Source organism: Rhinopithecus bieti, unplaced genomic scaffold (genome assembly GCF_001698545.2).
Source record: "Rhinopithecus bieti isolate Rb0 unplaced genomic scaffold, ASM169854v2 scaffold_4101, whole genome shotgun sequence".
In the NCBI taxonomy this organism is placed as follows: Eukaryota; Metazoa; Chordata; class Mammalia; order Primates; family Cercopithecidae; genus Rhinopithecus; species Rhinopithecus bieti.
Genome location: NW_016804458.1, coordinates 908,789 through 932,616, shown reverse-complemented (window position 1 = coordinate 932,616; position 23,828 = coordinate 908,789). Strand labels below are relative to the sequence as shown.

Genomic DNA, 23,828 nt, shown 5'->3' with positions numbered 1-23,828 from the left:
AATAGTTAGAAATTCTTTAGAGGAAATAAACTGGTATTTTCTTTTTTCTTTTCTTTTTTTTTTTTTAAGAGACAGAGTCTCACTCTGTTGCCCAGGTTAGAGTGCAGTGGTATGATCTTGGCTCACTGCAACCTCTGCTTCCCAGGTTCAAGGGATTCTCCTGCCTCAGCCTCCTGAGTAGCTGGGATTCAGGCACCCATCACCATGCCTGGCTAATTTTTTTTGTATTTTTAGTAGAGATGGGATTTCACCATATTGACTAGGCTGGTCTTGAACTCCTGACCTCATGATCTGCCCACCTTGGCCTCCCTAAGTGCTGAGATTACAAGTGTTAGCCACCACACCCGGCCCTAAACTGGTATTCTCACAAGGCCTAGCGTGGAACATGCAAGTTGTTCAATAAGTATCTGCTGATTGATTCTGTTTTTAACATTTAAAGATAAAAGCTGAAAACTAAACTCATTTAGTCAAAGATAGAAATTACTAGTTCTAAAAGGGGTTCAGAATTCGAGACAGGTAAGATTTGAGACAGAAGTATTCAGTTTCAGGAAGTCTTTTAAGGATCATGCCTGTAATCCCAGCACTTTGAGAGGCTGAGGCAAGTGGATTGCTTGAGGTCAGGAATTTGAGGCCAGCCTGGCCAACATGGAAACCCTGTCTCTACTAAAAATATAAAAATTAGCTGGATGTGGTGGCATGCGTCTGTAATCCCAGGTACTTGAGAGGCTGAGGCAGGAGAATCGCTTATACCCAGGAGGTGGAGGTTGCAGTGAGCCGAGATCATGCCACTGCAAGCCAGCCTGGGCAACAGAATAAGAACTCTGTCTCAAAAAAAAAAAAAAAGAAAAGAAAAAAAAGAAGTAGGCAAAAAATATAGTGACCCTTTATCTCCTAAATTCACTTCGAATTTCCTTACCATTTGATATATTTAGCTAACATATAACCTCCAGGAAAGCAAGGACTTTATTCACTGCATTATCCCCAGATGCAAGAATAGTACCTAGCACAGAGAAGGTATTTAATAATTGTTGATTGGTTAATAATAATAATTTATTAAACATTTACTACATATCAAGAGACATGCTAAACAGACTGCATGGCATTGAATCTCAAAACAATCTGTCAAATAGGTCTTATCATCCCTATGTTTCAGATGAGAAATCTGAAGTTTAGAAAAAAATAAATATTTGCTACATAGCCTTGTAAGTGGTTGAGCGGGGATTTAAACATAGGTCTCTCTGATTCCCAAATCTTTACCAGGTAATGTTACAATACTACTCTCAAACATTTTTTTTTCCTCATTTGATGCCTTTGGTATTCAACATTTTTATATCACAAGGTGAAACTGTTTTCTATGTAAGATATTATCAGGTATAAAAGACTGATAGACATTGATATATGAGAGAATTAAACTTGTTTTAAAATATGCTGCTTTTTAAATCCAGGCTTTTAGATTTTCAAAATTGTTAGGCTAAAAGCCTATTTTCCCTATTGCTTCAATAGCAGTAAGAACAACTCCTTGGGATAAGATAAAAAACAATTTAGTTTTTCAGATGAACGGACACTAGTAAGCATTTCACCTTAAATAAAATCTATAAATTCACTAATTCAGTACTTGGAATACAACATATACAGGAAACACATTTTATTTTATATGAAATAATATTTATTTCATCTATCTATTTTAATTTTCCCTATAGCATTATTTATAGAAAATTAAATTTATAGAAAATTTACAGAATAGACAGCCCAAGTCAAATCATTTAAGGTAAATTTTGCATTTCTTCTATTGTTTGAAGAGCTTTACTACAAAATTTATAAAGAAGAGGAAGCTGAATTAGAGTCAGAGATAGACTCTAAGGATAATGACTATTGACTAAGGTTAAAATAAAGCTAAGATAATGTGGGAGAAAAAACATTTAAAGTCTTTGTTTAGGGGTTAGAATTTTATTTGGAGGGAAATAGGTAAAAATTGTGAAATCGCTCCAAGTAAGAGAAAAGTGCAGACAAAATGTTCTCAACCCCAACAACTTTGTCCTTGAGTTTGGAGCAATTTAAACATGTAAGATTTATCAATTTTAATGTTAGATTTTAACAGACTACATTTTTATACTGTTGAAGGCACCAATTTATACTTATTCTAGTATAAAGCACATTTGCCATAGCAAAACTTAACATTTCAACAGGTTCTCATGATATGTAGATTAAACATGAAAAATTCCAACTTTATTCTCCAAGAAGATAGGATTCCCTTAGTCTTGGTCAGACTGTATCTCATGTTATTTTTTTTCCCCTGGAAATTGAGATATTTGAAAATCTTTTCAAACAGTTTTAAAGCAAACTCTTACATTCTGAAGGAAAGTCTTTCTTTCCCTGTGATTCCAGTTATTTTCTATGTCATTCAGCTGTGGATAAGTCCTAGTCCTATTTAATTTTTACAAAATATTTCAAGATATTTTCTCTATGTAATGGATTCACTGAAAAGTAGGATTCCAAGTAATACAACTTATTAAATGGTAAAAGAAACAAAGAGAAATCGATAACCAATATAAAAGATTCTTTAACAACAAAGTAAATAATCAAACATTAAAATTCAATGTGAGGATAGGAAGGAAACAGGAAACTATTCTATACTCTAGGAGAATCTGTCTGCTGTTCATGTCAATGAAAAAATTCTAAAAAGCAAGGTCCTGAGGTGGCACATCATTCATGCAAGGTGAGAAGAAGGAAAGACTCACCTTCAAAAACATGTACTACATTAAAAGAACAAGAAATTCCTGAACACTGGGAGAAGCTAAAAAAATTAAAATAAAAGAATAACAAGGGAAATTCTCTAATTAATTTTATATACATGTATGTATACATATAGCTTGTGTCTGTGTGTGTGCAGCTTCCAAAGGCCAACTCAGGATAAAGGGTATCTGTTAGAATAGAAGGTACAGAGAAGAGTCCTAAAATTATAATAATTTCTACTGGCAGATAAATAATATAGATAAGAAGCAGTTCTCAGATATAACAATTTATATTAATTTTATATGGCAAAACTAAATGTCTAATTTCCAAAAGTAGGATGATTCATTTTGCAGCTAGTCCTAACTCTGCTCTTATGTACTTTCTCATTTTTCTTTTCTCTTCACACTTATGGCCAAAGGTGAAAGCTCCTTACAGTTCTCCCACACCTTCCTACTTCTCTCTCTGTGATCCTCTATTAAAAAAACTCTGAATATGTTTCTACTTTCCTATAATACTCATCTAAAATGATCATCATATCCAAAAGTTTGCTAAAAACTAAAGGACTGAAGTTAAGAGAAGCTCTAGGGACATAAGGCTATGGACAATTAATCTTTCTTATACCACAATTCTTTGAGAGAAGGTTAAAGAGAAAGGGTTAAACAAACAATGGTATTGTTTGTATTGCATGTTCAACATAGTTTTTCCCATTTATACCTTACAAGTGATTAAAGGGGTCGGTACTATCTTTGATTCAGAGATGAGGCAATGACATTCACTAAGGCTATGACCCTTTCAAAAGGAAACACAGATGTGAATCTGAGATTCAAACCTAGGTCTGACTATAAAGCTCATGCATGTACTTTTAACCAAGCCTTCCAGGAGGCAGCAGAAAGAGGGTAAACAACAATGCCAAATAAATGTAAGTTATCATTATCATTCTTTAGGGCAAAGTACAGGAAGGAGATGCACCTAGAGGGACTCTGTAGGATCTGCTGGATCTGGGACTCTTGGGGAAAAGGGGAAGAAGATTGGCAGTGGTGAAGATAAGAGATGAAATGGAGAAATGCAATCAGATATTTCTCAGAGGGCCTGTGCCCAGATATAGCAGGTTCCAATGGATGAAAGAAGTTCTTCATGGGGCAAACTGCATTATCCCCCAAGTGGTTTTGAGGACTAGACCTACAGCAGCCTAAGTTCTGAAACTCACTCTCACTAAATTGGACAATAACTGCCATCAATCTGTGATTTTATGAGAGAAACAAGGGGCTAGAAGCTTAAAATGTAGGTAGACTGATAAAAGCTATACTCTAACATTGGTTGACAGCTCAGGCTCTGGAGGCAGACTGCTCGGGTTCAATCTGTGGCTCTTCCACTCATTAGCTATACAGCCTTGTGAATGTTATTTAAATTCTGTGTTTCAGTTTCATCATCTGTAAAAATGGGATAATAACTGTACCTACCTGAAAAGGCTGTGTGAAGATTAGATGAGAGGATCCTGGTAAAGCAATTAGCACTAAGTTTGATGTACAATAAACCAATTCGATAAATACCATTTCTTATTACCATTATTATGTTGACAATAACATTTTTTGTTTTACCAATACAACAGTACTATCATGTGTTCCTAACATATATGATGCTTTGTATTTTTTACTTTCAAGACTTGAACTGTAGTTAGAAGTAAAGTAAGTTGGAAAGGTAGCAAGATTTCTGAGATGAGCTAGACACGGTTCAGAGGTATTCTCTGAGCCTGTGGCTGAGCCACTTACCTTTCTACTAGTCATTTTCCTATACAGCTCTGCTGTTTGGCCGGATGCAGTGGCTCACGCCTGTAATCCTAGCACTTTGGGAGGCCAAGGCGTGTGGATTACCTGAGGACAGGAGTTCAAGACCAGCCTGGCCAACATGGTGAAACCCCGTCTCTACTAAAATATAAAAATTAGCCAGGCATAATGGCAGGTGCCTGTAATCCCAGCTACTCGGGAAGCTGAGATGTGAGAATAGCTTGAATCTGGGAGATGGTGGTTGCAGTAAGCCAAGATCGTACTACTCCACTCTAGCCTGGGTGGCTGAGTGAGACTTCGTCTCAAAAAAAAAAAAAAAAAAAAAAAAAAAAAAATTCTGCTGTTCATAAAATTTAGGCTTAGGAGAATCATCTTACACCTGAGGCTCTATTCAGTGACCCACATGTAATAAGAACCCATGATCATTCTCTCACTCTCATAGAGTTATAAATTCCTTAATGGGAAAAAAAAAAAAAACTTTACTAAAGAAAATTATCCCCTCCTCCACACACACATTGCAAAATCTCTTATCCTTTCACGTTTCCTTCTTTTAACGGAACTTACTTTCACTCCTAAAGTGGGGAACAGTCATGGAGGTGATGGGCTATCAAGCAGAAGAAAGAACAGACAGAAGTCTGAGGACACTGAAGAGAAATCTCACAATTAGCTACCCTCTTTCATTTGCCTTTAAACAGCATATCCCAGACAAATAAAACCTGTATGAGCAGAGGTGTTTTCCCCACATTTTAGCTGAACACAACTGAACAAAAGAAATAGGACTACAACTAGTACTGCACCAACTATATATATATGTGTATATACACACACACACACACTTTTTTTTTTTCTTGAGGAAAGAGTGTGAAAGGAGGTGATGACAGAGCTAAGGGACTATAATATTGTATTGAGGGATCTATCTAACCCAAGTTGCTAATGTGTCTTCTGGATTTTATCTGGGTGAAGGTTCCCCTAGAATTCAAACAACTGATTTACAAGTAACTATAAATTTAATTTCCCCCCCTTTTGTATTTAGTTAGGGAATGAAAAGATATAAACTGGCATTTGGCCTTTTATTCAGAAAAATATGTAAATATTTTATAAACGGTCTTGTTACCCATATATTATCTTGATGATTCTAGTTCTACAGTTACAAATCACATATTTTCTTTCTCTTCTAAATAATTTCAATATAGGAAGACTACAGTATATAAACCATATGTATCTTATTCACTGAATCATAAATGATTACATAATCAACACTTAATAAAAATGTGGCCTATAACTTCATGGCATCTAGCAGATATCTGACACCTACAACAAAAAAGACAAGGCATTTTAGAACAAAAGTGAGTACCTGGAGTGGGAAGATGTCTGGAAACAACCTGAATTCATCTATTCAAACACAGCTCTGCAGAGAAAGTAAAGGCTCTTTGGCAGCTAACTATTATTATGACTTAAAGGCTAATTTGCAGATCACATAGCAATAAACAGCTATTAGAGAGATTAAATGGTCTAAGTAAAATAAAGATCTTATCCTTTATTGTAAACTAATAGTCTTCTTCATTCACTGAAAGAAAGAACATCTGAGTTCTTACAAAATAAAGCCCAAGAAAAATATCTTATATACCCTAAGTGAATTCCTACAAGAAATGAGGATTGGAGGGTATGATTTTCCCGTAAGAATTTATGACTAGAAGCCATAAACTCTAGCTAACCAGCTATGATTCCTCTACTTCCTACAAATGGCAGACATTTCAAAAAGGCTCCTTTAAGACATAAAGACATCAATTATTCTCTAATGGCATCCCAAGTAAAAACAGGCTGCCAATAGTCGGCATGCTGGCACAGCACCAAACGCTCTGTGAATTTTAAGCAAGGGCAGTGAAAAGACTGAGTATCTTGAGAACTATGTTCTTAATGACTGGAGGTGGATTAGTCAAATCTGTTCAAGTAATAAGGGCAGGGTAGAAAAAAATGGCCTAGTCATTATGATTCCTTTGGTATTTACGGTAATAAACATGAATCATGATGAACTCACTGGCTATTAAATGCAAAGGTCATAAGTACTTCGATAGGATTTCCACAGGAATTCACCGTTAATTAGCTGGATCATTATTTGAAAGTGTTACTGAATTATCTTAGCATTTGTGCAGCCATTCCCCTCAAATTGGTCATTCCCAGCTGAGGGCAGTTAATGCCTTAACAAACTGGTCATTAACTCCAGTAACTGATTTTGTGAGAATTATTGCACTTATAAAGTACATTCAAGAGTTTATAAGAAACATTGCGTCTTTTTTTCTTTTTAAAGAAATTTACAGCTGTAGTTCAGCTGGAGCAGCTGAAGGAGAAAAAAATCAGCTTTCTGGGCTGCTCTCACAATCGATTTTCTGCCAATTAAAGGGCAAAACACATGCTGATGGATTTTGAATTTTAAAATGTCTTCAGTTGTTTCATCTCTGAAGTGATTAGTAAAAACACCAATTACTAATTTTGTAAGACAGTTGGGATTTTTCATTCACAGTTCAGTCAAGCAGAAATGAGTTCTGAACATGAGAACTCACAAGCCAAATTTCCGTTTCTGCAGTAGACCCAGCCCAACACTGTGAAAACAAAGTGAGAACACAAGTTATGGGCCACATTATTAGCCAGATTCTCATTCTCTTCTATACTCTATGTCTTCTTTCAAAGTAGAACACTCCCTTTGATGTCACAAAGGCTCCACAAAAAGATAAGAGAAGTGGGAATATAAGCACACCTATATTAGGATAGAACAGCATTAAGGTGATATATTACCTCTGGAAAGTCTATATGAATACAACATGCTTCAAAATTTGCAGGTGTCTTTACATTTATTATGGAGTTAGAGCCCCTAAAGTTCTATCAATACAGTGAAAATGCCACAGGCGAAAACCACCACTTAAAAGATAAGTGCGACAATTATTGAACATGTTAACTACACTGACATAGGCTTAAAACATATTGAAATTATACCAGAACATCTTTGATAAATTTCCATAAAATTTTATGATTACAGCATATACTGCAGATATATACTCAGTATAAACAGATAGCCTTAGTTTAAACTTGAATTTGCACAGACCAATGTTTAAGACTGTAACTATACTGGATGATCTGTTTTATAATAGATTTGTCTACAGTCAAGATTTGAGATGAACAGATAAAAACCAACAGCTGTTAAGCAACAGTTAAGGGGAAAATATAACATAATTTATAGATTACAAAGATCAGTATGAAAACGTTAAATACAACAATCATTTCTGAGGTACAGTGGTTCACAGATAAATAATTTTTTATGTCCAATTATTTAATTTTAAAAGTATGAGAAACTAACACTGCAGATCTACCGGTAAGCTAAACACTCTGTTTTTAGAGATATTCACTAAATGAGTACTCTTATATACAACCTTTTTGATGAATTTTCATTTTTTTTAGTATGTACAACTACACATTTGGCCACACAGCTGATTTTTCAACATGTCTTCAATTATTTTATTATGTCCTCTGTAGAATTTTTATTACATCCAGAGAATACAAGTTATTTGCAATAAGCCCTAAAGAATACACATACTTGTGGTACAAATGATAAGGACCAACATAAAGCCCTTAACGATGACTGCTTTCTAGCCTGTATGTCCACATCATTGACTTAATATGCTTTATTTTACCATCTAGAATGGTAATATGCCAAATTTTACCATCTAGAAATGGAGACACCCTAGGCAATATTCACACACACACAGTATTGGAACCAGCTGGTGATAGAAGAATCTTAAGAAAAAAGGCTTCTTGATTTAATTGGGAAAACAGGAGGAAGCATAAATTTTACTGCCATTAATAACTTCAAGCAATCCTGATATGACTCTACCTCACCCTGACGGCGAGACATGTGCTTTCTGTTAAACTGTTTGCCACATCTGACCCCTATTGTTTGCTCACTTGATCAGGTAAGAAAATGTAGGTTTATTTATAGGATAAATGAGGCCTATTAAAATTGAGAAACAGTGTAGTAGTCTATGAGGAGTTGTGTTTGGAAACAGATGTGTGAAATTCCATAACAGTTTGGTAATAAACAGACCAACCAAACCAATTTATTTTTTTAAAAATCTACTTTAAGTTTCTTAAAGAAACTATCATTAAGGCAACCTAGTTTCAAAAAAATGGAAAACACTTCATTTTGCTTCAAAATCATTACTCTGACCACTTCCAGTTTTTAATAAGTCAGAAAAGGCAAAATGTTGCCTTCTTCACAAAATAAAGTTTTATTTTTTCATTCTTCATGATGCTGTTGGTAAATTAAAAAGATCATATTAATATAAAGTAAACAAGTGATTTAACATTGTGGAAACATTTCAAAGGTGTTCAGAAGTTAACTTTGTCAATTTTCTTTTAAAGACATATGACAGAGTGGTCAAAGGAAATAACCCTTAATTTTTATATGATCAAAGTTTAGAGTTCAACAGTATCTGCTCTGGTGATCTCCAACAATAAGGGAAATCAGACTTGTCTAAACCGGAAGAAATCAAACATTTATCACTTAACTCTTGACCTGGTCTCACTCCTTACATGCTGATGAAACCTTTCTACAGCCCTGTAAAATGCCCTAAACCCATATTACCTAAATGTATCTAGACAAAAATGAATCAGGTGCCATTCTTACTCTCAAAATCAATTTTGGGTCTATTCACACAATACAGAAACATTTATATCAATTTGGAACACCTTAGAAACTCTAATTTGTCTTCCAATGAAGACAATATGGTCTAACATTACTAAAAATTAGACCTTTTGAAATTATTCACATAAAATTGTGAAACAGGTCTGATGTGCTATTGAATTTAGGAGTCCCAATTTTCCTGTCATAACCAATAACATTAGTTTCTGCATAAGCCAGCCATGCAAACTGGCACAGACTTAAAACTAAGTTAGAAGAATCAAAATTTACACAGTTAGAACTCAGAATCAAAATTTAAATGATGGTTCAAACCTTCATACTAGTAGCTTTCAGTGCCATACATTTATCACTGACCAGGGTGACTCTGTTGATTAAAAGGTAACTTTAAGAAATATGTCGGAGTTAGTTAACTTTTTAAGTTAATTTGCATATGTTTATAAATTATATATGAAAATGCTTAACATAAGTTAAGTACACCAGATGAATATTCATTGACTCAATTTATAGCTATTATAATTATTGTAAGTATAGAAAAACTTAGCAACATCTACGGGTAACACTACTAATTCCTCAGTTTTTAAGGATGAGAAACAATCTCATCTCTGCTTATAAATGAGCTAAGGAGGTATCCGAAGGCAGGGTAACTTTGTGATACTGGGTTCAAATTATATGGACTTCTGAATACGTTTAAAGAACAGTTTACTAACCTAGGATTAAGACTGTCATTTCATCTATTTGAACAGTGGTTCTCAAACTATCTGTGGTGGTGAGCCAGGTTGTTGATTTCTTCCCCTAACATTTTTATTAAATTATTGTATTATATTATTATTATTTTATTATAATATTTATTATATTATGTATATTATCTTATTAATAAAATGAAATTAAACAAAAGATATATAAAATAGAAGATGCAAATTTTTATTATTACATTCAGCAGACAAAATCTTATTCAGTCAAATTGCTATATGTGTCTAAGTGCTTACTTTCAATTTTTGGACTTACTCATCATAGACCAGTAACAATTAATAACAAATAGACCAAGTATTGGTCCATGGACCACACTTTGAGTATCAGCGTATTAGAAGATTCCTGCCCTGAATTCACTGATACATGAGAAAGGTATAAAATATAAGTGAAATTAAGGTGCTATGTCAATGTTTAAAACAAACCCTCTATAACAAACCCTCTATAAGCAGGTCTAGAAATACTCAAAACTGTGAAGCCAATTGTTTTCTGTCTCTCTGATCTCTCATTTGGCAACCATTAGCCCCCTCAAGTCTTTCCCTTCCTTTTCTTCCTCCTTATCATGACTAACATTTGCACACAACTTTCTAGTTATCAAATAAATATATGTTTATTATCTCATCTAATTCTCAGAACAAACCTGTGAGATAGGACCTATTTTATACCCTAATTTTTTAAATAAGACGAAAGGTTTAGTGAAGATCAACTGATGACGTGCCTAAAGTCACTCAGGTAATAAAGGGCAAAGGGAAGACTCAAGCTCAGTTCCTTTGATGTTCTTTCCTTTCATCCTTTTATCCATTCATCCCTCTAACCAGCCACCAAATATTTATTGAGAACATATAATGTGCTAGACATTGTTCTAGGTATTAGGAGTAAAGAAGTGAAGTAAAGAAGTGCCATGCTAATGGTGCTTCAATATTCTTCATCTGCCTCTTCTTACATATTAGCCGAGACTTGATGGAACTCCATATTGTTATGGAGCTTATGCTGATGGGGCCTGGAGGGTAAACGCGGGAGGTGGGTGGTGGTGCATAGGTAATAAACAAGATAATTATATGGAATTTATATTCATGATGATTAAGTACTATGGGGTAGCAGCTATATTTTGAAGATATAGCTGACTGGATTCCTAAGAGTTTGGATAAAGCACAGGAGGGAAAGAAAAGGGTTGAGGATAATTCCTCCAGTTTTGGTCCAGTTAACTAGAAAGATGAAGTTACCATTTACTGACATGAGAAAGACTGTGAAAATAGTAAATTGAGGTGAGGGTAGGGTAGAGATTGGGAGCTTAATTTTGAACCTGTTAAATCTCAGATGCTAATGAGGCATCCAAGTAGTAATATCTGGACCAAGAAAATCAGGGAGGAGGCTGAGATTATTTCTATTGCTATTTAGGAGTCGTTAGTATAGGCAGACTATTTACATGGAATGAAGTCAGCAAAGTAACAAGCATAGATAAAGTCCAAGGACTAAGTCCTGGGGGCATTCTAATGCTTAGAAATTGGAAAGAAGAGGTGGAAGCAGAAAAGGAGACTGAGAAGGATTGGATATTTAGGAGGAAAGCTATTAAGAGTACTGAGTCCTGGAAAACCAATGGAAAAAGTTAAAGGAGGGAACTGTAACAAATACTGCTCATAGGTTGAGTAACATGAGTACTAGAAATTGACCACTGGCTTTGGCAATGTGCAGGTCACTGGAACTTGACCAGAGTAGTCTGATGGGTTGTTTGTGTGGGAGGTGAAGAGTGGGAGTGACAGCTTGATTGGAAAAGATTCAGTAGTGTGTAAAACAATGAGGGGAGGTGACTGAAAGAGAAGAGAGAATAGAAGGAAGTGGGGAGAGGGAGAGAGAGAGGGAGATGGGCAGATAGGGAAAGAAACAGAAAGAGACAGAGAATAGGGAGAGAGGGCATATTAATATATATGAAAGGGAAGAGGGAAAATGAAGACAGGAAATGAAGATAACTCTTTTGAGGAGAGTTTAAATGAGAAGAAAAGAAACAACATAATACCTAGAAGGTAAAAGAAGTGAAAGTGAAAAATAAATTTACAATTGCTACAAAGAGTTATTATATTATGTATATTATCTTATTAATAAAATGAAATTAAACAAAAGATATATAAAATAGAAGATGCAAATTTTATTATTACATTCAGCAGACAAAATCTTATTCAGTCAAATTGCTATATGTGTCTAAGTGCTTACTTTCAATTTTGGACTTACTCATCATAGACCAGTAACAATTAATAACAAATAGACCAAGTATTGGTCCATGGACCACACTTTGAGTATCAGCGTATTAGAAGATTCCTGCCCTGAATTCACTGATACATGAGAAAGGTATAAAATATAAGTGAAATTAAGGTGCTATGTCAATGTTTAAAACAAACCCTCTATAACAAACCCTCTATAAGCAGGTCTAGAAATACTCAAAACTGTGAAGCCAATTGTTTTCTGTCTCTCTGATCTCTCATTTGGCAACCATTAGCCCCTCAAGTCTTTCCCTTCCTTTTCTTCCTCCTTATCATGACTAACATTTGCACACAACTTTCTAGTTATCAAATAAATATATGTTTATTATCTCATCTAATTCTCAGAACAAACCTGTGAGATAGGACCTATTTTATACCCTAATTTTTTAAATAAGACGAAAGGTTTAGTGAAGATCAACTGATGACGTGCCTAAAGTCACTCAGGTAATAAAGGGCAAAGGGAAGACTCAAGCTCAGTTCCTTTGATGTTCTTTCCTTTCATCCTTTTATCCATTCATCCCTCTAACCAGCCACCAAATATTTATTGAGAACATATAATGTGCTAGACATTGTTCTAGGTATTAGGAGTAAAGAAGTGAAGTAAAGAAGTGCCATGCTAATGGTGCTTCAATATTCTTCATCTGCCTCTTCTTACATATTAGCCGAGACTTGATGGAACTCCATATTGTTATGGAGCTTATGCTGATGGGGCCTGGAGGGTAAACGCGGGAGGTGGGTGGTGGTGCATAGGTAATAAACAAGATAATTATATGGAATTTATATTCATGATGATTAAGTACTATGGGGTAGCAGCTATATTTTGAAGATATAGCTGACTGGATTCCTAAGAGTTTGGATAAAGCACAGGAGGGAAAGAAAAGGGTTGAGGATAATTCCTCCAGTTTTGGTCCAGTTAACTAGAAAGATGAAGTTACCATTTACTGACATGAGAAAGACTGTGAAAATAGTAAATTGAGGTGAGGGTAGGGTAGAGATTGGGAGCTTAATTTTGAACCTGTTAAATCTCAGATGCTAATGAGGCATCCAAGTAGTAATATCTGGACCAAGAAAATCAGGGAGGAGGCTGAGATTATTTCTATTGCTATTTAGGAGTCGTTAGTATAGGCAGACTATTTACATGGAATGAAGTCAGCAAAGTAACAAGCATAGATAAAGTCCAAGGACTAAGTCCTGGGGCATTCTAATGCTTAGAAATTGGAAAGAAGAGGTGGAAGCAGAAAAGGAGACTGAGAAGGATTGGATATTTAGGAGGAAAGCTATTAAGAGTACTGAGTCCTGGAAAACCAATGGAAAAGTTAAAGGAGGGAACTGTAACAAATACTGCTCATAGGTTGAGTAACATGAGTACTAGAAATTGACCACTGGCTTTGGCAATGTGCAGGTCACTGGAACTTGACCAGAGTAGTCTGATGGGTTGTTTGTGTGGGAGGTGAAGAGTGGGAGTGACAGCTTGATTGGAAAAGATTCAGTAGTGTGTAAAACAATGAGGGGAGGTGACTGAAAGAGAAGAGAGAATAGAAGGAAGTGGGGAGAGGGAGAGAGAGAGGGAGATGGGCAGATAGGGAAAGAAACAGAAAGAGACAGAGAATAGGGAGAGAGGGCATATTAATATATATGAAAGGGAAGAGGGAAAATGAAGACAGGAAATGAAGATAACTCTTTTGAGGAGAGTTTAAATGAGAAGAAAAGAAACAACATAATACCTAGAAGGTAAAAGAAGTGAAAGTGAAAAATAAATTTACAATTGCTACAAAGAGAACATAACACCTAGGAATACAACTTACAAGGGATGTGAAGGACCTCTTCAAGGAGAACTACAAACCACTGCTCAAGGAAATAAGAGAGGGCACAAACAAATGGAAAAACATTCCATGCTCATGGATAGAAGAATCAAAATTGTGAAAATGGTCATACTGCCCAAAGTAATTTATAGATTCAGTGCTATCCCCATCAAGCTACCAACGATTTTCTTCACAGAATTAGAAAAAAACTACATTACATTTCATATGGAACCAAAAAAAGAGCCCATATAGTCAAGACAATCCTAAGCAAAAAGAACAAAGCTAGAAGCGTCACACTACCTGACTTTAAACTATACTACAAGGCTACAGTAACCAAAACAGCATGGTACTGGTACCAAAACAGATATATAGACTAATGGAACAGAACAGAGGCCTCAGAAATCTGATATTTGACAAACCTGACAAAAACATGCAATGCGGAAAGGATTCCCTATTTAATAAATGGTGTTGGGAAAACTGGCTAACCATATGCAGAAAACTAAAACTGGACCCCTTCCTTACACCTTATACAAATATTAACTAAAGATAAGATTAAAGACTTAAACATAAGACCTAAAACCATAAAATCCCTAGAAGAAAATCTAGGCAATACCATTCAGGACATAGGCATGGACAAAGACTTTATGAGTAAAACACCAAAAGTAATGGCAACAAAAACCCAAATAGACAAATGGGATCTAATTAAACTAAAGAGCTTCAGCACAGCAAAAGAAACTATCATCAGAGTGAACAGGCAACCTACAGAATGGGAGAAACTTTTTGCAATCTATCCATCTGACAAAGGGCTAATATCCAGAATCTAGAAGGAACGCAAACAAATTTGCAAGAAAAAAACAATCCCATCAAAAAGCGGNCAAACAAATTTGCAGAAAAAAACAATCCCATCAAAAAGCGGGAGAAAGATATGAACAGACATTTCTCAAAAGAAGATATTTATGCAGCCAACAACATATGAAAAAAAGCTCATCATCACTGGTCATTACAGAAATGCAAATCAAAACCACAATGAGATACCATCTCATGCCAGTTAGAATGATGATCATTAAAAAGTCAGGAAACAACAGATGCTGGAGAGGATATGGAGAAACAGGAATGCTTTTACACTGTTAGTGGAAGTGTAAATTAGTTCAACCATTGTGGAAGACAGTGTGGCCATTCCTCAAGGATCTAGAACCAGAAATACCATTTGACCCAGCAATCCCATTACTGCGTATACCCAGAGGATTATAAATCATGCTAGTATAAAGACACATGCCCACGTATGTTTACTGCAGCATATTCACAATAGCAAAGACATGGAACCAAACCAAATGCCCATCGATGATATACTGGATAAAGAAAATGTGGCACATATATACCATGGAATGCTATGCAGCCATAAAAAAGGATGAGATCATGTCCTTTGCAGGGACATAGAGGAAACTGGAAAATATCATTCTCAGCAAACTAACACAGGAACATGTTCTCATTCATAAGTGGGAGTTGAACAATGAGAACACATGGACACAGGGAGGGGAACATCACACACCAGGACCTGTTGGGGGGGTGGGGGGAAATGGGAGGAGTAGCATTAGGAGAAATACCTAATGTAGATGGTGTGCTGATGGATGCCGCAAACCACCATGGCACATGTATACCTATGTAACAAACGTGCACGTTCTGCACATGTACCCCAGAACTTAAGGTATTATAAAATAAAATTTAGTTAACATTTTAAAAGCTGACATAAAAATTTGGAACATTACTCAATTTAAAATATACAATAATATCACTCACAACAGAAAAAAAAATGAATAAACTAAAAAATTCAGAATTGTCCAAAAGAGTTTACCAGTGAAATGCCACTTTTATTATTATTATGATGTATGCACTCTGTAAAACACTGCCACCTGTCACTATGTGATGTTTAACTTTTATCCAAGAATGAAGGCCCTTCCAAAGAACACATTTCAATTGCGTATTTATGCTCGCTCTTGGGCTAAAACCATCCTCAAGCATATCAAACAATCCTCAGCTTATGAAATCTCTAAACCAAAGCAAATGAAAGGTGCAACAAAATGTGTGCATGATCCATCAGACAAAAAGCTAGGAAAATTTAACTTTTCATGTTACTTTTGAAACACTATCAGTACATCCTCCAGGGTACTGAAGAATACACTATGACAAGGAATTTTCTTGCCATCCCCCAACCCAGTCTGACATAAGGAAGCACTTGAGACATATCAAGGTCAAATGGCTTAATAAGTTTTGACAAGGAAAATTTTTTTTTGAAGATCTGATTCTTGGATAAGCCAAAAAAATCTTTAAACACTTTTAAAAGGTATAAAATCTCAAAAAATACTGTATCTAACAATTAAGTAAAGCCAAGTTTTGTAGGTCCAATTCAATTTGCAGATAATCACATTTGCTGAAACCAATGGCTATGATAGATCTCCCAGATGGTAGCATTAAGTTACCAGACATAAGAAACTATCTGTCAAAGTACAGGAATGATAGAACTGAAATGATTTACAACTGATACTGAACTAAGCAGAAATAAATTTAGTATCCTTATGAAATCTCAGGAAAATAACATATTAAAAAATAAGAAATGAATAAATTTGGTAATATTTAAGAGAAGGAAAACAAAGGAATATTCAGATATAAGGTTTTCCATGGAATCAATTAAAATTTTAGATTTTCTGCACTCTTAGGGAAAGATGAAAACTACTCAAATCAATTTCAGCATAAGATAGAAAATTTAAAATAATTATTTATAATATTCTTTACAAATCCCTTTTTGTGTCTCTGGTTTTAAAAGAAAAAACTAAATTTAAAATTCTTAAATGAAATGCTTTATGTGACAAAACAATATTATAATAATTTTTGGTTCTATTGAATTACAATTTCCCTTAGAGCCTTACATGGAAAAAGCCCTGAGCTATAACACAATTTCCCTTTTGCCTTTAATTATTCAAATCACAAAACCTTAATTATATATATTTTTTCAGTTTATTTTCCAAGTAAACTTTGAGTAAAGTTATTCAGCCATTAACACCAATCTCACAACAGCAGGGGTCGCAATGTACTAGTTAAATGTTTCAGGAAACTGAGAAGCAGATTAACTGTTCATATCGCATAGATTTATTAGAGCATGAAAGATTCACAACTCATTGTACTCTAGTGAAAATAATCCATCATTAAATATAAAAAAGATTTTTCTGTTGTGGGGATCCCCAAATTATAATAAAGAAAATCTACTTAAAAGCTGATAGCATTTCTAGCTGAAACAGCATAAAAATCACTTATGCTAAGTTCTACCATATGCATTAGCTCCACAGAGGTGCTTCTACACCTCTTAAAAAATAAGTAATTTCTATATATGTAATAGGTAATTCTTTAATTCAGTCAACTGGAACATATACTAAACATTGAGTTTATTTCCAAAGAAAAAAGCAAACTGACCATTCATGTCTACTGCATATTTTCAAATTCTTTTCTCCACAGTGGAGAAAATGTACCCCAAATACTTTAAATATTTGATTTACAGAAGGTTTCTGCCGTTGAATTTCTTTAAATTTTAATTCCATGTAATCACTCCAGTTATTTACCAAAAAAATCTAAAATAATTTAGATTGTCTACTATTTAACACATTAGAAAATCAACTAAAAATAAAACTTAAAAAAATCCACCAGAAACAGTGATATTTCTGAAGGTTTGAAGGAAAACAAGTCTAACCACCTCCTCTAGTTCATTACTTTTCATCAAATCAACCAGGAAGATAAAATCAATGAGTACCTAATAACTAGCATAAAAAAGGGAATATAATAAAATACGAAGTGTCCATTGCACATAGAAAAGGTAAATACTCTTTTGTGAACATTTTGTTTAATTACATATATTAAATTTTAAATATATATCAAAAATAATATGTAATATATATTGACATACACACATGAATATACATGTATACAAACGTATACACATCACATACACATGTGAGGGTTGGGCTACACTGTAAAATATATATTTAAAATAATATACTTTTTTCACCTTAGGAAAAATATATTTTACTATGGATTGAGGTAAAGAATGTGTGAAAGTCAGTGCTCTAAATAAATTTTTCCTGTCCCTTTCAAATTTATGTCCTTTATAACAGTTTCCTTACTATATCTTTTGTATAAGCATTGTAGCCAAAGATCACATATGTTAAATGTATCATGAATTACTCAATTGAGAAGTTTAGCTTATTGTGTTAGGAGTTAATGATTTAATTATCTACACATGTAACTTATATATTAACAAATGTAAAAATGACCATTCTAGTAATATCAGGAAATCAATTATACACTAAATGCAATTTCTTTGAACATAGCAGAGAGATACAATCCAGCAAAATCAGTTTCTTCAGAGTCAAAAGAAATGTTACAAGGTCCATGCAATAAAACTCAAGAACATTACTAGGAAGAGAACCCTTGGGGAACTCATTTGGAATTCATTTTTTTTAAAACATACAATTCAAGTAAGTTCAGTTGTCAGTTTCCAAGACCGCAAGAGAATAGAAATAGATTATTATAGGAGAGAAAAATTGCTGCTATAGAAATGCTGCTGGTACAGAAGAAATGTGAAGTGACAGCTAAGGCCAGGGGAAAACAGAAAATTGTATATAAAATGAAAATACATGGCGTTCTGGGGCCATTTAGCAAGGAGAAATCCTTGGGCATGGTAAAAATATTTATGGCCCTGCATAATAAATTATCTTCAGACTTGCAAACTTGAATAAATGACAGTAAGAACAATAATAGCTACACACATATAGCCTTTGAACCTAGGGACTCTGGCTCCAAATCCCATGCTTTTAACCACTACACTATACTGCTTCTCACTAAAATTTAAAATTACATTCAAGATATTAAAGTAAATTTAAGAAAATACTTTAGAAAACAAAGATGTAATTGATTTTTAAAAGACCTTCTGCTATAAACTGAATGTCTCTGTTTACCCAAAATTCTTATGTTGAAAGATAATCTTGAATGTGATAATATTTGGGGCTGGGGCCTTTGAGAAGTGGTTACGTCATGAAAGCGGAGCCATCATGTATGCGACTGGTGCCTGTGATAGTCTGTTGGCATGCTGCTAATACAGACATACCCAAGACTGGGTAATTTATAAAGAAATAAAGACTGGGGAGGCCTCACAATCATGACTGAAGGCAAATGAGGAGCAAAGTCGCATCTTACATGGTGGCAGACAAGAAGAGCTTGTGTAGGGGAACTCCCATTTATAAAACCATCAGATATGGTGAGACTTATCAACTACCATGAGAATAGTATGCAGAAAATGCCCCTATGATTCAATTATCACCACCTGGCCCTGCCCTTGCACCGTGGGGATTACCACAATTCAAGGTGAGATTTGGTGGGGACACAGCCAAACCATACAGTGCCTTTAGAAAAGACACCTCAAAGAGCTCCATTTCCCCTTTTGCCATGTGAGGCCATGGTGACAAGACAGCTGTCTATGAAGCAGTAAGCAGACCATCCCCAGATCCTGAATCTGTTGGCACCTTGATCTTGAACTTTACAGCTTTAAGAACTGTGAGTAATAAATTTCTGTTGTTTATAAGTCACCCAGTCTATTCCCTTATAGAAACCTGGACGACCTAAGATACCTGTGTATGAAATGATTAAATACCCTTAATAATATAAACCTGGAGAACTTATCAAAAAAGATCCTTTCTAGATATCTAGTTTTTTGGGATCTATGTATTTTTATTTTGATGATAATTTCACATATTTGTAGTTTTGTAATGCTGCATTATCTCATTTAACTTTTCCCTATTAATATATACTATTATTATCTACATACTGGAGACAAGAAAACTGACATATAGTTTAGGTAATTGTACAATATTACATAATTGGTATCTGATGAAGCCAATATTCAAAGGCATATAGCCTGGGTCCACAACCCTAGCTTTAATCAATGTGCTCTGGGCTACCACAGTTGCCAGATTGACTACGTCCTGTAGGATTTGCTATGATGTGTCAGGATGTACTATTTAAGAGATTCTGGTAATCCCAAAAACCCCAAAATAACTTTCAGGATCATTTTCTTGCTCACCAATGTTCTAGTTCTACTCATTCCAGGCATTTGTCCACTCCCTTGAAGTTAGGCATGGCCATGTGATTTGCTTTTAACAACAGAATGTAAGCAATAAGAATTTGTCACTTCAAAGTGGAAGCCTTTAAGAAAAACATGCAATTCCCCATATCCCTGTTCCTTCACACTTCTCTCTTTCTGTTCCTGGCACTAGCATTCTAATAGTAACAGATTTTATGATTTCTTTTCCTATCATTACCCACATCCAAACAGTAACTATAACACACTCATTTCACCTATGACAAATCCCTTCTGCCCTTTCCTTTTGCCTCATACTGGACATACTAAGTCTTCTCTAAATGAGGTTTTCTTTACTTCTTGTCTTGCCTACTACAACAGGCTAGTGATCTCATCTTCAGACTCTAATGTGAGTCCACCAAATAGAATACATCAGATTAATTTTCCTTTAGCAGATTTCTGACTATAACCTACCCAGCTCAAAAGTCTACAATGATTCCCACCATCAGTTGTAAGTATAAACTGCTTAGCAATGCTTTAAACTTCATACCACTAAAAAGCATAAATCAATTTTTCTAAATGTTATCTTTCACTTAGTCATATTCTATGCTCAAGTTGAAATGGCAACTTGTTGCTCCTACTGGCCTAGCTCTATCTATACCTTAGGTAATGTTTACTGCTTTATCTTAATTACTTTCTACAGCCTCAATTCCTATTCTTTTATAAATATCACCCTGTGAAAATGACAAATTTTTCAATATCCATTTCAAATGAAACCTTACCTATAAAGTGTCAATATGGGAACATCATCTCTTTTGAATTCCAATATATCTGTAAGTTGAAAAACATTTCTCTATAGTGCTCAGCACTGTTCTTTGCCATGGTAGAGTATCAACATTTTATTGAATTAAATTGTACTACATATTCAAGAGTAAAATTTTTTTAAAAAATTAACTAGTTTGTCAACAAAAATGTAACACTTTTGAGAAAAGTATTTGTACTCAGAGTAACATAAGTCAGCAACATTTATAGAGTGTCTACTTCATAATGAATGATGCTGTTGATTAGGAAAATAACAGTAGACAACATTTACTAAGAAAATACTATGTGTCAGGTACTTTGCAGGCAATTCCTCACTTGATCTTCAAAAACTCTAAGTTGAATCTAGTTATTATCCTCATTTAAGAGATGAGGAAACTGAGTCACAAAGAGTTTGCATAACTTGCCCAAGGTCACATGGTTAGATGTAAACAGTCACAATTCTAATAAAACAGTCTGACTCAGGAAACTGAGCTCCAAAAGAGATAAAACATTAATTTATATATTGGGTATTATGTCTTATATCCCAAAATTTACTACTTGTTAACAAATTATGAAGTGGGTATCGCATGAGTGATTTCTTAAAAATCTCTTTTAAATCACACATTTTATCATATGTTACAAGGCAATTATTTAATAAAAGTACATGACTAGAAACTGAACAAACCAAATAGACTATGAATTCCTTCAGGCCAATGGGTGTAAATTGTTTATCTTCATACATTGGGAAGCTGACCTAATACGTGACACATAATTATGTCAGATTTATAATAAAGGAAAGGTCACATGAATTAAATTCAAGATCAATCAACTTTACTCTTAAATTTTTCCTTATTTATCCTCAAATGTCTACAATGCTGTGGTTCTCCAAAACCAATTTTTGAAAGTGCTCCTTAACAGAGTAACTTCTAAAATGTATAATAACACTGTTGTGCAGTATTTGAATATATGGAGAAAGCTGTAAAAAAGAATGAAACTGCAGTACTGAAACAAAGGAACAAAGAGTTAAGATATAAGTAACAATTTGCTTTCTGGTTAAGAAAGGCAATGGCATTGCAGGTAGAGGAAAAAAGCAGATAAAACAGGTAGACAGGCACTTAGGCATAAAAGAGCTTATTTAGCAAACTGCAAGTGTTTCAGTATGGTGATAGTGTAAAGTATATGCTGGGAACTGGCAGGAGCCCATAAAGATGGAAATTGGATAGTTTGTAAAGAGATTTAATGCCCTACTAAGAAAGTTAGCATTATGTTGACTGCACAATGTTAACTCTTCAACTCACCATCTTGCTGGCAGCCGAAACAAAATAACCTATAAACTGAATTCTCCAATACAGTACTTTCTAAGTCATGCTATACAAAATACTCTTTTTAGAGGCCAAGGTGGGAGGATCACTGGAGCCCAGGAGTTCAAGACCAGCCTGGGTGATATGGTGAGACTCTCTATTAAAAAAAAATAATAATAACCCTTTTAACTTAATAACAAAAAGTTTCCACAAATTAGCTCATTTTTAAGTAGCATTTTAAAAGTATAGCAGAATATAAGAACGTAAATGATACCTGCTGTTTTTTTCTTTTTTAAGAAAAATCCTGAAGATAAAATATTTTTTTCCTTACTGCTTCCTTGCTTCCTTATTTTTCCTTGCATCATTACTTTCATTTTGGCTTAGTATGGATAAATGAAGTCAAAGGGTTAAAAGTAGCTATTTTATTTCATTCCATAGCACCATGGAAATCCTGGTACAGATCATTTTTTACTTATTCTGCTTATTTTTACTTATTCTGCTTATTTTTATTATTTAATTTCCAATCAAAGAATACAGACAGAATGCTTTTTGTTCAGGAGGCTTTTCAACACAGAGCTCAATTTTCTAGTGATGTTGGAAATTCCAGGCAACACTGTCATTGATTTTTAAAAAGCATACCTAGGAGTGCAGTGAGCTTGGGAAGCAGTCCGACTTGTACCATCTTATTCCTCAGTCCTGTGTCAAAGGATAGGTTTAGTAAAAGTCGGAGGGTGATATTCAGCAGGTCTTCATGCTCACAAGGTATCATTTTCACCAGTTTTTCAACAATATCCATTTCCACCTAAGTAAAATAATAATACAAATACAGTGAAGTTCTGCTGCAAACTAGGACAAAAATAATATAATTATTTTTTGTTTTTACCATAATGTATACCTATTTTATAATTATATGTTAATCTTATAGTCCATTTCAATCTGTAAACTTTGCTGAAATCAAACTTTTGAGGAGAAAATATATATGCTGCACCATCCCCTCCTTCCCTCATTTAATTGCATCAACTGGAAGACAAATTACATTTGATCCTTGAAAACACTTTGCATTATTGAACACCATCTACTAAGTACCAGGTCCTATACAAAGATCTCATCTTGGCCTTCAAGGGTTCCTCAGTATAAAAAGAGAGTAGGCTGGGCATGGTTGCTCACGCCTGTAATCCCAACACTTTGGGAGGCTAAGGCAGGTGGATCACGAGGTCAAGAGATTGAGGCCATCCTGGCCAGCATGGTGAAACCCCATCTCTACTAAAAGTACAAAAATTAGCTGGGCATGGTGGTACGCGCCTGTAGTCCCAGATACTTGGGAGGCTAAGGCAAGAGAATCACCTGAACCCAGGAGACAGAGGTTGCAGTGAGCCGAGATCACACCACTGCATTCCAGCCTGGTGGCAGAGCGAGACTCCGTCTCAAAAAAAAAAAAAAAAAAAAAAGTAGACAAATAGAATGAATAATGAAAATATAGTATGATAAAAACCGAATGAACAAAATGCTCTGAAAACAGCACGGACAGAACTACTAACTCACCTGGAAGAACAGAAGACTTCAAATTGGGAACAAAGCTAAAAAAAACGAC

The 23,828-nt window shown here is 34.7% G+C and overlaps 1 protein-coding gene across 1 annotated transcript in view; it reads right to left on the bottom strand.

Moving 5' to 3' along the window:
• Positions 1–23,828, bottom strand: part of KIFAP3 (kinesin associated protein 3) — a 173,831-nt gene that overhangs the window by 79,459 nt on the left and 70,544 nt on the right. The window contains exon 10 of the mRNA XM_017868408.1: positions 22,877–23,039. Within this exon, the coding sequence (XP_017723897.1) occupies positions 22,877–23,039 (163 nt within the window). The remainder of the gene's footprint in view (positions 1–22,876; positions 23,040–23,828) is intronic.